The 20177-nt window shown below is 31.4% G+C and overlaps 1 protein-coding gene and 1 long non-coding RNA gene across 3 annotated transcripts in view; one reads left to right on the plus strand and one right to left on the minus strand.

The window, feature by feature from the left end:
* The window catches only part of LOC126881524 (uncharacterized), a 78522-nt gene that overhangs the window by 42366 nt on the left and 15979 nt on the right, over positions 1 to 20177 (minus strand). The window lies entirely within an intron of this gene.
* Positions 1 to 20177, plus strand: part of LOC114332178 (uncharacterized) — a 79119-nt gene that overhangs the window by 11028 nt on the left and 47914 nt on the right. Inside the window, exons 2-3 of the mRNA XM_050645841.1 lie at positions 746 to 912; positions 14328 to 14456. Of these exons, the coding sequence (XP_050501798.1) occupies positions 746 to 912; positions 14328 to 14456 (296 nt within the window). The remainder of the gene's footprint in view (positions 1 to 745; positions 913 to 14327; positions 14457 to 20177) is intronic.

A 20177-nucleotide genomic window follows, 5' to 3' on the forward strand; every position in this document is an offset into this window, starting at 1 on the left:
AAAGTGTATTATATAGGCAGAGAACCTCTTTATATGTAAAAAAATTAGCAAACTTCTGAATGCTCTACTTTTTGTTCAGAGAGTTTTTAAAAAATTTGAACTTTTTTAAAAAAATTTAGATTGCAAAATTATTATGCAAAATCTATTAGGTCGATATTAATGAAATTTGGTGGACGGTTTAAGTATATTGTAAGAATTTTCTAAGCGAATTATGAAGGTTCTAACTGCAACCAAAGTGGTTGAAAAACATTGAATTAAAACAGGCTTATTTTGCCCCCTTATTTTGTATTTATTGCTATTTTGCAGAAAGGGTAATAATTTAAGACATTTTAAACCAGTCGTATTTTATACAAAATTCAATTATCTTTATTTTATTTTTCTACGACTTTGTTCCAAAATGAATCGTTTTAAAGTTATAAGCAATGAAAGTAGAAAAAAATCGATATTTTTCGAAATTTTTAAATATTTTAATTTTTTTATTAATGTTCCAGGCATATTTGAGAAGGAGCATAGGTCAATTATTATTGTTGAAGTTGTCACCTAACTTTATCTGCAAAAATCCGAATGCCATCTCGCACATCCAAAAATAGACTTTTTTTCACAGATCCGTCATGGTCTATATGTATTTTCGTACATTTTTAGAATATAAAACATACGAATAACACTCTCTTTTTCGTTTGTTTCATTTAAACGATTTAATTCTAGTTCAGAATGAACTATAGTATTATTTCTTTTTCGGATTTAGGTATGAAATACAACGAGAACACTAATAGATGGGAAGGTAATTGGTTTCCACATTCACCCAATGAGTTGGACCAAAATCCAGTGGTCCAACTTAAAGGATCCAACAATGTGGATAACAAACACGGAGTTATTATGGGTATACGAAACCCTGAATGTGACGATGCAAAAGTAAGTATACTTAATTAATTATTTCGTTTTGTACATAACAAACCTACGCATATCGTATGTTGCAAAGTTTAGTGTCGAGTAGAGAATAAACAAAAGAAAGAAATAAGCAATACTGGCTTCAATGATTACTGGGAAACCAATGAAAATGGCAATGATTACTACTCGCGACTGCTCGATAAAATGTTCAACACCACAAACAGTTAAACAGCAAGAGGTGATATAAGACAGCATATACCTAACGGACGTGGCGAGATAATATAAAATTCAGAAGCAAAAAATAATTCAATATTATCTAAAGGCGATTCTTTGATCCATACCGATCCAACAATTAACATCTCAAAGAGACAAGGGCCCACTGATTTTGGTTTCAGAACTGCAAATAGCTATCAGCCAAGCGAAACGAAGAAAGGCTACTGATTTTGACTACAGATATTTACCGAATTGTTCTTCTTCTTTGTAAACGTCCTGTTCAAACATAAAAAAAATCAGCACAATATTCACATAGAATAATTTGGTCAATCAATTAACTGTGATATTTCCTTACATGGAAGGTTTCACTCCTGTTGAAAGGTTTCTCATATTTTTCCCAAATCACGGTCATAAAGCAGAAGATATTTCACTTCCTCTGGATACACATACATCGATACAACTTGTTAAATCGAATGTTTAAAAGCTGCTTCTTTAAGCGAGCGCAACGCCGACCGTGGCAGAAATATTATTGTTCCTAAAAGAGTAAATACTACTAGATAATCATCTAGAAGTGATCACGCAAAAGCACTAGTTAAAGGTTATAATCAGATTAAAGAAGCATTATCCAAAATTTCAAGAGACGATGATCAACAATTTAAAACTCGGAGCGATGTAAATGGTTTGTATAATCGAATGTGTTTACTGGAAACAGGAATATTTGCAATATTTCAGAATAAAATCTTAGAGAGGACAAACAGCACAAGTTATATTTTCCAATATCCAAATATTGACCTTAATTCAGGAGTGCCCGCACTTAACGGTAAAATATTGCAAAACCTCTAAATTTTAAAGAACCGCTTGGATTGACATGAAATTTGGCATACACATAGGTAACAAGTCAAAGAAAAAAAGTGATATTATGCCGATATGTGCTTTTGCCCCGGGGGTGCTTTTCACCCCCTCTTGGGGGTGAAAAAGTATTCGTCCAAAGTAAGTCCGGAAATTGATAAACTGACTAATTTTAAGTAACTTTTGTTCTATAGAGTTTTTTCACTAAGTCAATACTTTTCGAGTTATTTGCCAGTGAATATGTTCATTTTTTCAACAAAATAACCACAGTTTTAGACGGTTTTTTGCAAATAACTCAAATAGTACGTATTTTGTCGAAAAAACATTCCTAGCAAAAATATAGCCTGTAAAAATTTTTAAAAAAATGGTGTATATTCACGTTTCTGTACCTAGTAGAAGCAGAGTTATAGCTAATTAAAAATAGGTTCATATTCGTCAAATTCCAAATGGAATACTTTAACGTGAAATAATCAAAAATAAAGCACATTTCGGGGAAAACTCATTACAACTTATTTAAAGTGCTTAAAAAAGCTTCATTTTTGTTTTATAAAAAAATTTCTAGCATCAAAAGTAAACAAGTTACGCTCAAAATAAAGTTAGTCCCTTTTTTTTTGGTAAAAAAATCGGGAAAATCAACCCCTAATTAGTATCTCAAATGAACTTAATCGTTACGCCTTCACAAGTTTCTTGACCCGTGTATGTATTGTTTATATGATCTCTAAGTTTCATCGGTTCAAAGTCCTTATTTTTGAAAGGGCTGTAGTTAAAAGGGGTTGAACGAGTCACTCATCACGAATGTATGCAAATTTAGAAACACCAAATCTCAATCAATTTTTGCCAACAGAAAAACAAAAAAATACATGACATTCAGAAAAGCAATTCTGACCTTTTTTGTTTTTCGAGATTTTTGGTATCTTTAACAATTTCTAAGTTATTTTGAAAAAAAGCATATTTTTCAAAATTAAAATTTTTAAAAATTTTACTTTAAACCAAAATTTTTTCCAAAATAAATTTCCGTATAAACACAATATAAGTAAAGTAATTTGTAAAGCGGTAACGATTAATTTCATTTAAGTTTCTAATTAGGGGGTGGTCTTCCCGATTTTTTTTGCCAAAACAAAAGCGACCAACTTTATTTTGAGCGTAACTTGCTTAAATTTAATGCTAGAGACTTTTTATAAAAACAGAAATAAAGCTTTTTTTAAACACTTTAAAAAAGTTATAATGGGTTTCCCCAAAAAATGCTTAATTTTTTGGATATTTCACTTCGAAATATTCTATTTGAAATTTGGTGAATATGAATCCATTTTTCATTGGCTATAACTCTGGTTTTACGAGGTCCAGAGACCTAACGCGTACACCATTTTTTTAAATTTTTTACAGGCTATATTTTTGCTAAGAACATTTTTTTCGACAAAATACTTACTTTTTGAGTTATTTGCGAAAAACCGTCTAAAAATGTAGTTATTTTGTTGAAAAATGAACATATTCACTCCCAAATAACTCGAAAAGTGTTGACTTGGCGAAAAAACTCTATAGAACAAAAGTTACTTAAAATTAGTCAGTTTATCCATTTCCGGATTTATTTTAGACTTATATTTTTTCAACCCCAAGAGGGGGTGAAAGTCACCCCCAAGGCAAAAGCACACATTGGCACAATATCACTTTTTTTCTGTGACATGTAAGCTATGCGTATGCCAAATTTCATGTGAATCCAAGCGGTTCTTTAAAATTTAGAGCAAAAACCGCGAAAGAATGGACTATAAAGAATTTGTATTCTTTTAAGAAATATTCGACTGACTTCACTGGAAGATGGAACATCTCCAGAGACTGAAATGACAACATCGTAGAAATTTAGAACTTTAAATTTTATCAGTATAGATCATTTCATTTCCTCTTTAAGTCAGGGGCTTTCTGCATATGAATCCATTCATTCCAATGTTGGATTTTTACATCATTTGGAAAATTTAATGTAATTAAAGCTCACTCACTGGAACTTACCGGCATTTGTAATAGCAATTATTTAAATAGAACTTACCGGCATTTGTAATAGCCATTATTTAAATAAAAACCTAGGTATCGAACTGGTACAATTTGTAGAATTTTTCAATTCATTTAAAGAGGAAATCGGCTCATCAAATATAAATAAAGAACTTCAAATGTACCGACAGCGTAACACTTCGTTTATATGTTTTTAGTTCTGATGCTAACTAACTGCAGAGCGTTTGGGTCATCTCTCTATAATGAGCATTGAACATGATGTCTTAGAGCAACTAGACATATCCGACCTAATCAAGGAATTTTCAATTAAAAAATCTCAAAAACTACCTGGACTTTAACTACACACCAAAATGATTTTTAATATATTACTGTAACAAGATACAGATCTCGTACTTTTTATTATTTAAAAAAATATTTATAAATGTAGATCAACATTTTTTGAAGCAGGAAAACCCTGAAGTTAGCTGTATGCGTGTATACCTACTCTACCGTAGTTATAACAACAATTGTTTTAATGGTAGGAGGTAGGGCCCCACACCAATTCTGCCCAGGGGCCCCCACTGCCTTAAATCCGGCTTTGATGGTACACAACGAAGAAGAAGAGAGAAATGTCCCAAAATCAAAGTTTAAAAAAGGCGAATCGACTCAAGAGTTTTGTTGGCATCTATCCTTTACTGAATGAAAACAATTTTATCAGTGATAATTGCATTTGCAGGTACAAACGAGAATATATAGATAAATAGGTATACAGTGTATTCGTTAAAGTGTGGAAACGGTCTATTATCTCATGACTTAATTATTTTCAGAGTTAAAGCTCTGACAGGTCGATTTTTATTTTTAAATTATGATTTTTTGACGTATAGTAGATAATAGTGACGTCATCGATGATTTTTTTAAATGGGAATAGGGGTCGTGTGGTAGCTCTTTTGTAAGGTGATTCAATTCTCTATTCAGTAATATAAACATTAACATCATTATTTATACAGGGGGACCAAAAAATAATTTTTGAAGTAAAATAATTGTCGCAAAAAGAAGAATGTAGGTATGTAATTTATTTAAATCAAAATACATTTTACTGACGCCACATATAATAAAAAAAATGTTTATTTCATAAATAAACATTGCTTTTCGCTTAAATTAAATGTCAAACAGCCACACACCTGCCTCTTGACTTGACAGTTTGAACATTTAATTTAAGCGAAAAGCAATGTTTATTTGTCAAAAAAACATTTTTTTTTCTCTTTTCTGACAGCAGTAAAATGTATTTTGAGTTAAATAAATTACATGTATTTTTTTGCGGCAATTAATTTAATTCAAAAATTATTTTTTTTGCCACCCGGTGTAAATAATCATGTTAATGTTTTTATATTACTGAATAGAGAATTGAATCACCTGATCGATGACTTCACTATTATGTACTATACGTCAAAAAATCATAATTTAAAAATAAAAATCGATCTGTCAGAGCTTTAACTCTGAAAATAATTAAGTCATGAGATAATAGACCGTTTCCACACTTTACGAATGCACTGTATATTCAAATGTACAGGTATTGTCCTTTTCATGAGCATTTTTCAGTACGTAACAAATGATAGGAAAAAGGGTAAGTCCGTGATAATACACATTTATGACATTTATTCTAACATGACATTTTAGTTAAATCTGACAGTTGTCACATTTTATTTTCAATTTGGAATAAAAACAAATCAAATGTGTTTCTAGCATTTATAAAATGGTATTTTCTTTGATTTGTATAGTCTTATAAATTATACAGATTATATTTGTAATATTATTATCTAATTAAAAAAAATATTTTTTTTATTATGGCGCCATCTATCGACAACTAGAATAACTAGAATAAATGTTATAAATGTCACCGACGAAATGTAATCACCGACGTGCGTTTTTTTCTGTCACATACAATTTAATGCGTTAGAAAGAAATCGAAAAACTGTGACGCTCTGAAAGATGATCGTGAGAAAAAGAATATACGCTCACACATAAAATTATGCAACAGGTGTGCAGCTATTTATGAATTTATGGATAGGTATTGAACATATGCCGGTGGGGAGAATTTTTTATCGTAAATTTGCCATTTAGAAATGATTTCCATGTACTCGTATGTACCTACTCTAACAACAACGGAGTTATCATTTTATAAATAATACTTGTTTGCCAGAATGTGAAGTAAATATTTAACATTAATAATATAATAATTATTGTAGTTTATTCCCGACTAAATATTTGATAAAATGATTCTGAAACTGCTTTATGTCCATATCCCTTATATAAAATTTTGAAAATGACGATAAAGCTTAATGAACAGTCAAAAAGGAACACTATTTGCTCCGTGTATGACTGACGCGATACCTAGCGTAGTCGCCTGACATTTTTGGTCACAATTTGACGTTAAACATATGATACACATATGCCATATTTGACGTTAATCATATGATACACATATGCCATATTTGACGTTAATATGTAATATTTATTTACCATTTTTGATCAAATTCGTTATACAAACAATAAGTGTGTTCGCGGAGACAGTCAGGGACTAGTCTACGACAAGTGGAGCATGCGCACTTTAAAATAATATAAATAATACCGTTGATAGATAAATATACAAGGTATATTTACTATTAATTAATATTATTAATTATTAATTAATATTATTAATTATGAATTAATATTATTAATTGATTATTGATTATTAATATATTGGTATATTTATCAATAAACGATAATACTGTGACGGTCCCAGGCTGGCCCTGTCAATTCCGGAAGCTTCTGACGGTGAACTGTCTGAGACCCTTTCTGTGTCGAGACTTGTTTACAATCGGCGTATCTAGAAGGCCATCGATAAACCTTTTTTCATTGTTCTGTAAATAATATTTACCTTTCGATTTTTCTGGAAATCAGTAGACTAATTGTACATAACTATATAAATAGACATTTTTGGAATTAGAGTTCAGTTGTGAATTTGAAACCGTCGGTGTACTTTGATATGTAACGGGCGCGGTATTTTTGAATTTGTAATTAGATAAATTAGTAGATTTTGTGTAATAAATAAATAAAATATAGACCGGGCAGTATCGTCGCCCCCGCTAACGAAATTATTCCTATTCGATTTTTTTGCCCAAACTTACCCAAAAAGAGGTCCTTATAACATATCCACAGGGTGCCGGGCGGTGCCGTGGTCGAAAAATTGTTAAAACAATTTTTTTTAAACAAATTCACAGAAATAATTTTTTCATTTCTAACAATATTTTTTCTGATAATTTGGGTCATTCTGAGTAAAAAAGGTCGCTTGTCATTTTTCTCTAAAATTGATTGTTGTCGAGTTATATGCGATTAAAAATTTGAAAAATGCGAAAATGGCCATTTTCATGTCTTAATAACTCGATTAAAAAGTATTATTATGAAATTCAAAAAGTGACCACATCAAGTTTTAAACCCCTTCTTTAAGGTCCTGAAGAGATATTTGTCATTATTTTATTACAAAGCAGCCATTTTTAATTATAACAATTAGCTCTATAGTCCAACTGTATCGTCGGCTCCGTTAGCGAAACTATTTCGATTAGATTTTTTTGCACAAACTTACTCAAAAAGAGGTTCTTATAACATATCCACAGGGTACCGGACGGTGTCGTGGTCGAAAAATTGTTTAAACAATTTTTTTTAAACAAATTCACAAAAATAATTTTTTCATTGTATTCGTGCAAATATTATAAGAATTGCACATTTAATGATACAAGCGTATAATTTGGTCCACATATACTGCTCATATAAAGGTTCAAATTTAGATATGAGGCCATCTCAGATTTTGCCTTTTACAAAAGTAGCGGTCATTCAAAATGGGCGACAATACATATGTGACTAATACCACGATATCTTTCGAATTAAAAGTCCGATTACAACCAAATTTGGTACATAGGTTCTTTTTGTGATTTACAAGATCGATGACGTGAACTGGAAGAATCAGTTTACCAGAAGTTGTGTTTTTCCTGGTTTTTTCTGTAAAAGTATTTTATATTATGTAAATAATTTATTTTCAAATTTTTCACCCTGTATATATAAATTTTTCAAAATGGTAATACCGCAATTGAAAAGAGCGTAAGAATCTGTTTTAGGAAATATTTTGAACTTTTTAGTTATGTTAATTACAATTTAAAAAATGCATAACGTATCTTCACATCACATATACCTATGTGTGGCAGATTCGTGCAAATATTATAAGAATTATTGTGCATTTAATGGTAGAAGCATATAATTTGGACCCATATACTACACATACAAAAGAGCAAATTTAGATATGAGGCCATCTCAGATTTTGCCTTTTACAAAAATGGCGAGCGTTCAAAATGGCGTCTATACATATGTGACTAATAGCACGATAACTTTTGAAGGAAAAACAAATTTGGCATCAAGGTTCTTTTTTGATGAATAAGATTAAGATCATGAACCGGAAGAATTGGTTTAACAGAAGTTGTGTTTTTACTGTTTTTTATGTAAAAATATATTGTTTTTCTTCAATTCTTTCACTCTGTATATATTAATTTTTCAAAAAGGTAATATCGCCATTGAAAAGAGTGAAAAATATTATTTAGGAAAGATTTTGAACTTTTTGAAGTTATACTTCTTTACCGGCGATAGAGGGTAAATTTTTATATGGGAAAACCTAGCGACCGGGCGCATGCGCATTATAACTTTGTTCTGATTGGATGTTCAAATGACATGTCAAAAATTATTCAATATGGCGGCTGTGGCACAGCTGTAGTTAGATTATTTATGGTTGTTGCGTTTTAAAATTTGTGTGAAAAGAAACAACAAACAAAAGTTAGTTAATAGTTATACTGCCTTTTTAAATAGTTTTCATATACCTATATTTTTGGACTTTTGGACTATTTTGGACAAGGAAAACTCATTCTAATTTGGTAAGTACCTAGTTTTTATTATAATCATATTGTAATTATACATTTGGATTAGGTTGAAATACATACATTTATTTTTTCAAGAATGCGGATTTTAGAGAGAAATCCCAAATTAGGTTCGATTTTTATTTTTAAATTATGATTTTTTGGCGTAGATTTATTTATCTAGTAGGTATGTAATGCTTTGATTTACATACTTAATTTGATTACCAACAAAAGTTCTACCAATCTTCATCTAATATATTGTTTTCTTACTGTTTTGTTATATTTTTATATTTTCTTCCACAAAATTTAAACTACATAATTTTCAAAACAATTGTCAAACAGTAAAACGTTCAGTTACCGTATTTTTCCACATGATAAATAATGTGCGATTGGACGAGTGAGTCTACGCTTCGATTACGAGTCAAAGCGGCACGAAATTCAAGGGTTCAGTTCCCGATGCAAGTTTTATTTTTTTATGCATATTATGATTGTAAGTATATTTGTTATATAATTTTTTTTTCAGCAATTGCGTATTTAAAATTTTTGCCAACAATTATTATCGTCCAGAAATCATTTTTTCTTTGTGGCATTTTTCAATGTGTTTGTGTGCGTTTTATTCTTTTATTTTTTTAAATTTTTGGTATAGTCTTAAAAATCACATAATATGTAGTAGAAGTATAACTTCTTACGTGCGTACAAAGTACACACACATTCTTGTTGTTATGTTATTTAATAAATTATTAATAAATGCATAACGTATCTTCACATGTACCTATGTGCGGCAGATTAATTTTGAATGCCCGCCATTTTTGTAAAAGACAAAATCTGAGATGGCCTCATATCTAAATTTGAATCTTTGTATGTGTAGTGTGTGTGGTCTAAATTATATGCTTTTACCATTAAATGCACAATAATGCTTATATTATTTGCACGAATAGGTTCATAGGTACATGTGAAGATACGTTATGCATTTATTAATTGGTAATTAACATAACTAAAGGGTTCAAAATATTTCCTAAAAAATATTTTTACGCTCTTTTCAATGCCGGTATTAACTTTTTGAAAAATTAATATATATACAGGGTGAAAGAATTGGTAAAAAACAACAGGTTTTACATAAAAATCAGGAAAAACACAACTTCTGGTAAATCGATTCTTCCGATTCAAGACCTTGGTCTTACACATAAAAAAAACCTATATACCAAATTTGGTTAAAGTCGGACTTTTCGTTCATAAGTTATCGTGCTATTAGTCACATATGTATAGTCGCCATTTTGAATGCCCGCCATTTTTGTAATAGGTAAAATCTGAGATGGCCTTATTTCTAAATTTGAACCTTCATGGTTGTAGTATATGTCGTCCAAATTATATGCTTCTACCATTAAATGCACAATATTTCTTATAATATTTGCACGAATCTGTAACACATATGTACATGTGAAGATACGTTATGCATTTATTAAATGGTAATTAACATACCTAAAAAGTTCAAAATACTTTTACGCTCAATTGCGGTGTTACCTTTTTGAAAAATTAATATATACAGAGGGAAAAACTTGAAAAAAAAAACATATTTTTACATAAACAACCAGTATAAACACAACTTCTGGTAAACCTATTCTTCTGATTCACTATATCCATCTTGTAAATCAAAAAAAGAACCTATATACCAAATTTGGTTGAAATCGGACTTTTTGTGCAAAAAATCGGCTAAGTTTGTGCAAAAAATCGAATCGCAATAATTTCACTAACGGGGGCGACGATACATCCTGGACTATAGCGTTAATTGTTAATAATTAAAAATAACAGCTTTGTAATAAAATAATGACAAAAATCTCTTCAGGACCTTAAAGAAGGGGTTTAAAACTTGATTTGGTTACTTTTTGAATTTTACAATAATAATTTTTAATCGAGTTATTAAGCCATTAAAATGGCCATTTTCGCATTTTTCAATTTTTTAATCGCATATAACTCGACAACAATCAATTTAAAAAAAATGACAAGAGCCCTTTTTTGCTCAGAATGACCCAAATTATCTAACAAAAATTGTTCGAAATGAAAAAATTATTTTCGTGATTTTGTTTAAAAAAAATTGTTTAAACAATTTTTCGACCACGGCACCGCCCCGGCACCCTGTGGGTAGGTTATAAGGACCTCTTTTTGAGTTAGTTTGTGCAAAAAAATCGAATCGGAATAATTTCGCTAGCGGGGGCGACGATACTACCAGGTCTAATATCGTAGCTTGTAAAATAAAAGATATAAATTCAGTGTTTTTCATTAGTTTAGTTGTTATTAAAAAGTTATTAAAAATAAATAAAGTCAACTAAAATTAAACATTGGTGCCTAAAAGATCATAGAAAAGTCAAGTCAGTTTTGTAACAATACATTAAATAAATATAATATGGAATTAAAGTGCGCATGCATTGTCGCAGACTAAAAGTCACCGACAGAGTCCGCGAACGAACATAATGACACTGACATTTTACAAAAATTCGCCAAAATTGTCATATTTCGCCTATACAGACGCTGGCATAGTTTTGTGTATCCCCACCATGGTCACGCACGGAGTGAATAGAGTTATAAACTTGTTCCCCACAATGACGGAGTTATTAATAAATTGTTAAAATTAACAATAAACTATATCAAGGCGTTCAAATATATAGATTTTATAAAAAAAACAATGTTTGTAATTGCAGTATTATCTGTATTAAAGTCACAGCGAACATTTACAATTCCTGTATTATTTCAACGTGACAGGCTCTGCTATCACAATTATAACATTTAGTCCAGAAAGCCACTGCGCATCCGCTAGGAAAAATATTCTAAATTGGATTTTTTGCACAATCTTACTCAAAAAGGACTCCTTTTAACAAATTTGCATGTTGCCAGGACCAAAAGGTGGTCAAAAATTTTTTAAACCAACGTTTTTTTTTTTGTTTTTTTCCTAAAATTATTTTTTTTGCATAAAAAAAAGTTTTTTTAGGTTCTTTGGATCATTCCAAACAGAAAAGGTCTTTAGTGACTTTTCTCTAAAAATGATAGTTTTTGACATATAAGCGATTAAAAATTGAAAAATTGCGAAATCGGCCATTTTTAACCCTCAAAAACTATGTGAAAAACTGAAAATTTGAATGTTGCCAAGGTAGGTAGATATTCTTTAAACATCGATTGATGAAATCCCGAAGAGTTTTTTGCAATACAATATTCAAAACTCCTTAGTTTTTTAATTGCTAATCAAGCGTGCGCGACACTATTTTCCACCGACAGTATGGTGCAAATGAAAGGAATAAATTCGTTATTTCGTAAACCGGCGAGTTTAAGGAAAAATCCCGAAACAGGTCGATTTTTATTTTTAAGTTATGATATTGTGGCATGTATGGTATACTAGTGACGTCATCCATCTGGACGTGATGACCGTAATCGATGATTTTTTTAAATGAGAATAGGGGTCGTGTGCTAGCTCATTTGAAAGGTTCTTCAATTCTCTATTCAGTAATATAAACATTTACATAATTATTTATACAGGGTGTCCAAAATTTTTTTATTAAATTAAATTATTTGACAAAAAAAGAAGTAGAAGGGCACCCTGTATAAATAATTATGTAAATGTTTACATTACTGAATAGAGAATTGAAGAACCTTTCAAATGAGCTACCACACGACCCCTATTCTCATTTAAAAAAATCATCGATTACGGTCATCACGTCTAGATGGATGACGTCACTAGTATACCATATATGCCACAATATCATAACTTAAAAATAAAAATCGACCTGTTTCGGGATTTTTCCTTAAACTCGCCGGTTTACGAAATAACGAATTTATTCCTTTCATTTGCACCATACTGTCGGTGGAAAATAGTGTCGCGCACGCTTGATTAACAATTAAAAAACAAAGGAGTTTTGAATATTGTATTGCAAAAAACTCTTCGGGATTTCATCAATCGATGTTTAAAGAATATCTACCTACCTTAGCAGCATTCAAATTTTCAGTTTTTCACATAGTTTTTGAGGGTTAAAAATGGCCGATTTCGCAATTTTTCAATTTTTAATCGCTTATACAGGGTGTCTGCGTAACTTTGCACCATATGGGAAACTTTTTTAATATCAATTTTACGAAAAAAAGTCATTCTTTATAAAGTGTTCTGCATAGTCTAAAACCTAAGGTGCAATTATCAGATATCAAATTTTGTCAACAGTATACGAGGTATGTCAAAAAATATTAAGTTCGCTCAAGAGCAAACTACCTTTATATTTCAAAATATCAAAAAAATTTATTATGAAAAGTTATTTGTAATTAAAAACCATATTCAAATATGCAATAACAGCCATCTACGAGAAAAAAAAATTCTGAGATTTTCCTAAATTACCGATTCCGAACATAATTTTTATTTATTAGACCTGTAATAACTCTTTTATTAATAATTTTAGGAAAAAAAGGTATTCTTCATAAAAATCGGTGCATGGTCTAAACCTCAAGATGCAACCATCAGTTATCCAAGTTTGTTAATTTTATACGAGGTGTATCAAATAATATGAATTTAGAAAGAATTCTTTCTATATTCTTTCTAAATTCATATTATTTGACACACCTCCTATAAAATTAACAAACTTGGAAAACTGATGGTTTTTTCTTGAGGTTTAGACCATGCACAGATTTTTATGAAGAATAAGTTTTTTTCCTAAAATTATTAATAAAATAGTTATTACATGTCTAATAAATAAAAATGATGTTCGGAATCGGTAATTTAGGAAAATCTCAGAAATTTTTTTTTTCACGTAGAAGGCTGTTATTGCATATTTGAATATGGTTTTTAATTACAAATAACTTTTCATAATAAAATTTTTTGATATTTTGAAGTATAAAGGTAGTTTGCTCTTGAGCGAAATTAATATTTTTTGACATACCTCGTATACTGTTGACAAAATTTGATATCTGATGATTGCATCTTAGGTTTTAGACTATGCAGAGCACTTTATAAAGAATGACTTTTAAATTTCGTAAAATTGATACCTATTAAAAAAGTTTCCCATATGGTGCAAAGTTACGCAGACACCCTGTATGTCAAAAACTATCATTTTTAGAGAAAAGTCACTAAAGACCTTTTCTGTTTGGAATGATTCAAAAAACCTAAAAAAACTTTTTTCCTTTCAAAAAAAATAATTTTAGTAAAAAAAGAAAAAAAAACGGTAAAAAATTTTTTGACCACCTTTTGGTCCTGGAAACATGCAAATTTGTTAAAAGGAGTCCTTTTTGAGTAAGATTGTGCAAAAAATCCGAATCAGAATATTTTTCCTAGCGGATGCGCAGTGGCTTTCTGGACTAAGAGTTTCCACGGTTTTAATATTCTGAGTTTCTAAATTTTATTTAATATAATAAAATTTCTAAATTTAAATAATGATTGAGTTTCATTTGTGGATTAATTTGAAGATAATTAATCTATTTTTGATGTTGTAGACGAATTTAACATTAGATTGGGACATGAATCCGACGAATTATACATGTTTTGGTGGGAAAGACTTATACGAGCCCAACAGTTATATCCATCCCGTTCATAGTTATGAATATATACCTGCATCATACAATGTAAGTATTAGAAACCTACTAATTATTTATTTATCTTCCCCTATAACGAAATTTATACTGTTCACGGTCTCCAGAAACATTTAAAAAAATAAAAATATAAAACGTGCAGTAAAGCTCAATATATTTTGACCGTGCAAGTTCGGAAAAGCGACACCTGGTTTCATAGCTCGGTAACATTTTTCGCACTTTTAATTATTTTGGCCAATCATATTGGTCCTGGTTATTGGACAGTTGTCAAGGCCATAGCTTAAAAAAATTATAAGAAGAAAAAGTAATATGTATTTTATTTATTTATTTATTTATTAATATTACGGGAAAACCCCATTAACAGTTACAATTATTAAGGTTATGTTATTAAAAGGTAAACAATTGTATGTAGCAAATAAAATTAATTATTAAAACGCACTACTACAAGCAAAATACAATTAATTAAATTTACTTTCATATAATAATTGCATATCATATCAATATTGTGGAGCAACATATAATTTTTCTTCTTCATTGACAGTAGATATGAAATATACGTCAATTTGACAATTTTAATTGACAATGAATTATTTAAGAAAGTTTCAAGATTTCCCCGCTATTCGCGCACGATCGTTTCTAGTATTACCTCCAAGTACTTGCACACGTGAATACAAGACCTTAATAAGACCGGTTTTGATATATGGGGCTGAAACGTGGACCTTATCTCAAAATGATGAAAGACTTCTTGGTATTTTTGAGAGAAAAATTCTTAGAAAGATTTTTGGGGCCGTAAATGAAAATGGGCTATGGCGTCAAAGATACAACTTTGAACTTTATCAGTTATACACCGATCCAGATATTGTGAAATTCGTTAAAGTGCAGATACTTAGATGGGCTGGACACATTGCTAGAATGCCAGATCACGACTACTCTAAGAAATTAACTTTTTCAAAACCAGGAGCACAAGAAGTAGAGGACGACCACGAAGAAGATGGATTGATGATGTGGAAGAAGACCTAAATAAGGGTCAGAAGATGGATGGAAGTTGCCAGGAATCGACAGGACTGGCGATTTCTTTGCGAGCAGGCCAAGATCCACAACGGATTGTCGAGCCACTTATGATGATGATAACAAAAATGTCCTCCTGTAGAAAGGACACCGTAACACTCCTTATGGAAAACCGGTCCAGGTCAAATTTAATGAAAATTCGGCCAATGATAGTTATCAGTGCGGAGATAAAAGTCAATTGGACCTAGGTCTGAACCTATTATCCTTAAGCTACAGTCTTCTGAAGTTGGATTTAGGTGCTCAGTGTACATCAAGCGTACTAATTCCATTGACATATTAAGCGTAGACAAGGCATACTCACCAAAAAAGCGTAACGCGGAAACAGTATGGAAACAGTCGATCGAACAGTGGTCTATCTATCTCTTTTATCCAAGCGATCCCGCGCATGTGACTGACAAAGATGGCTAGACCACTCAATCCTATGTCGGCGTTACACCTCGATTGAGTGGCATATGACTAGCCCGGTCTATCCTTAACATATCTCTGACTAATTCGCAGTCAAGTGAACAAAAATATCTATTATTGACAGAACATAGACTCATTTTCTTCTTGAATATTTGCCTGCTGAATATAGATCCGTGGTCAAAAATAGATACATCGTATTTTAGTCTACAGCAAACCGCCGAAAAGTCGTCGGAAAATTTAAGAAGACCCATAATTATACATGGCATTCCTTTTAGGAATGGGGCAAAGTTAAGGCGTTATTACTAGATCTGCTCCAGTCCAGGAACACCTACATTATAATGGGACTGTTTCGTGGTGGCTTAAGCTGCATGCTCTATAGTAGAGAACTTGAAACGGTCAACCATATCTTGCATGACTCAGAGTTATTAGATAGTGGCAAACACATTTTGGAGCCTACTAGATAACTCCAAAAACATATTTATAATAGTACCCATCCACTAGACCTGTACAAGGTGATACAGGGTTCCAGAATTCTGGCATGGCTATTATAAATAAATGGAAGATTTACAATTAGCCAAAAGTTTATTCAGCACGACTGGTTTATAACAGACGACTTACGAGAAAAAAAATAGAATCTTCACTCCCTAAGCACTAGTGGAAATAGTGTAGTGCTCTTCTTTTACGAAAAGCGACAAGAAGATTACTTTTTGCCAATTTTATTTTTAGTCATTCTTTCTCTTTGTCAATGTTATCTAAGCCCTTAATAATGGATCACTCTGGGAACTGCTATAGCCACCTTTACTGAAGAAGCAGCCCATGCGAAAGTCATTTGTAATTTTCTAGGCCTCTTCCTAACTCAGCAGATGATGTCTTCTTATCCGACCTTGGTCGTTTCTTACTAGGGTTGTGCGTAGCCATTTTCAGCCTTTGTTTTGTCTACGGTGATTTGGAACACTGCTGACACATGTCAGGGCTTGTTTATATGCAGGCAGTTTACCTGTTTTCCCCATGTTTTACTTGGTATTAGGATGAAACTTCAAAGGCGGCATTAGGGTGAGATCAAGTAAAACAGGTAAACCGCGCAGTCGACGTTGGCAAACCGCCTGCATATAAACAAGCCCTTAGATTAAAAAGCAGGTATTATTACCTTAATAATAAATTATTAAAGTTATTGAAAAAATACTTATTTGAAAAATAACCAATACTTATTTACTACATTAGAACGACCCATTTACTAATCACAAGAAAAATCCAGGTCCGGATTAACAAAAAAGCATAAAGTAATTGTACCTTGAAACAGCACCCTGTAGATTGAAATTTTCCAAATTGGTTTGCACATTTGAAAAGAGCGCAAAAAACTGAGTTTATAGGTTCGCTTTAATTTTTTGCACAGAAAATTTAATAACTTTAATTTTGAAATTAAATCTCTTGAAATTTTTTATAACTTTGAGATTAAAAATCAGGTATAAGTAACTTTTAATAATCAGTTAATGACTAAATACTCATTTTAAACGTAATCAATAATCATTTACTACATTGGAACGACCCATTTACTAATCACAAGAAAAATCCAGGTCCGGATTAACAAAAAAAATATGACGTAATAGTCACCATGAAAAAACACCCTGTGTATTAAAATTTTCAAAATCCGTTTAAACATTTGAAAAGAGCACAAAAAACTAGGTTTAATGGCTCGCTTTAACTTTTTGGCAGACAATTTAATGAAATTACTTTTGAAATTATATCGAAATTTTTGTTAGAGTTCACAGAGTTCTTAAAAATTTCGGCATAATTTCAAAATTAAAGTCATTAAATTGTCTGCGTAAAAAATGAAAGCAAACCATTAAACTTCGTTTTTTGTGCTCTTTTCAAATGTTTAAACAGACTTTAAAAATTTCAATATACAGGGTGTTTTTCAAGGTCACTATTACTTTATATTTTTTTGTTAATCCGGACCTGGATTTTTGTGCTGATTAGTATGTGGGGTATGTGTTCCAATGTAGAAAATAAGTATTAATTATTTTTAAAATAAGTATTTAGTCATTAACTTTATTATTTTATTACTAACAGTTACTAATACCCGCTTTTTAATCTCATAGTTCTAAAAAATTTCAATAGATTTAATTTCAACATTAAAGTCATTAAGTTTTCTGCGCAAAAAGTTAAAGCGAAGCTATAAACTCAGTTTTTTGTGCTCTTTTTAAATATGCAAACCAATTTGAAAAATTTGAATATACAGTGTGTTGTTTCAGGGTCACAATTACTTTGTTTTTTTGTTAATCCAGACCTGGATTTTTCTTGTGATTAGTAAATGGATTGTTCTAATGTAGTAAATAAGTGTTGATTATGTTTAGAATGAGTATTTGTTCATTAACTTTAATAATTTATTATTAAAAGTTAATAATACCTGCTTTTTAATCTCAGAGTTCTTAAAAACTGAAATATATGATTTCAAAATTAAAGTCATTACATTGTCTGGCCGAAAAATTTAAGCAAACCATTAAACTTATTTTTTTGTGATCTTTTTAAATATGCAAACAGATTTTAAAAAGTTCAATATACAGAGTGTTGTTTCAAGGTCACAAAGAATTTATAATTTTTTTTTAGTCCGGACCTAGATTTTTCTTGTCATTACTAGTTGGATCGGTTGTGTTGGAAATGAGACATATGTATACCGAATATCAAAAAAATATACAGGGTGGTTCTAAAGTTATGGGTCCAGAAAGAAATGGGCAAAATCGATAAAACACCCTGTAACTCGGTGAGGCAATAAATGTGGTATATCTAGAACCGCCTCAGTGACCTCTATTCACCATTCAAGTATTTCCGTTTCCCAATGAAACACTCTGTATAATAATATGGATTATTTGTTATTTTGTTACTAATTTTTTACAGAAAATAAATATGTAGTTGTCAACCAGTTTCCTACGAATAAATGGAAAACTACAACAGCGGTCAGTTCTTGAAGTAAGAAGCAATAAAAACATGATTTATTTTTCTACAAATTTCATTGTACGTCATTCATAAGCTGTTTAATTTTAACGCTGTTAGATCGTTGTCATAGCTTTAGGAGATTACCTCATATTAGAATAAGTACCATATACCAAGTACTAAAACTCTACATCCTCTACTTTATCGGAGTTATTTATAACTTTCGTGATGGTGAATACAACATACAACATACAATTGTATGTACAATTTTCTTCTAAGGCACTCTACGGTCTTGAAATGGAAACTGTTAATTAATAATGATATCCCGTAAAATAACTAAATAAACATCCAACAATGTTGTCAGAAATATTGGTCAAAACTTTCTGTCCGGAAGAAAATAGTAGAAACCTATAGTCTAAGAGCTGGGAGCGGATTTTGTGCGTGATAAGTAATATGGAAAAACTATACGGGGATATGTTGAATTAGTTGTGTACATGACTTTCACCAACGGCCGGAAACCAGAGTTGGGGCCGAGGGTAGTTATAAGGGGTCAAAGTCGCGGAATTTATTATTTTTTTTATGACGCTCATGATCGAGATAGTGCACCAAAACTTGGGAATAAGTAGGTCATGACGTACCTAAGTAAAATCTCTAGGGGCTCAACGCTGCGTGGCCGACAAAGGGGTGGGGGTAGGGGTGAATATAAAAAATATAAGGGGATTTTTGCGACCTTCGTGATTGAGGTAGTGCACCAAAATTTGGGTATAAGTAGACCATGACATAAATAATTAAAATCCCCAGAGCCGGAAACCAGAATGGGGAAGGAAGGTAGTTATAAGGGGTCAAAGTTCCGTTTTTTATTATTTTTTTTTGTGACGCTCATGATCGAGATAGCGTGCCAAAATTTGGGAATAAGTAGGTCATGACGTAACTAAGTAAAATCTCCAGGAGTGGAACGCTGCGTGGCCGACAAAGGGGTGGGGCAGGGGTGAATATAAAAAAATGTAAGGGGTTTTTTGCGACGTTCGTGGTTGAGATAGTGCACCAAAACTTGGGAATAAGTAGACCATGACATAACTAAGTAATATCCCCAGAGGCGGAAACCAGAGTGGCGAACGAGGGTAGTTATAAGGGGTAAAAGTCGCGGTTTTTATTATTTTTTTTTTGTGGCGCTCATGATGGAGATAGTGCACCAAAATTTGGGAGTAAGTAGGTTATGACGTAACCAAGTAAAATCTTCAGGGGCGGAACGCTGCTTGGGGTACAAAGGGGTGGTAGGCAGGGGTGAGTATAAAAATATATGGGTTTTTTTTGCTGTTCGTGATCGAGATAGTGCACCAAAATTTGGGA

The sequence above is a fragment of the Diabrotica virgifera genome, chromosome 3 (genome assembly GCF_917563875.1).
Source record: "Diabrotica virgifera virgifera chromosome 3, PGI_DIABVI_V3a".
Lineage (NCBI taxonomy): Eukaryota > Metazoa > Arthropoda > Insecta > Coleoptera > Chrysomelidae > Diabrotica > Diabrotica virgifera.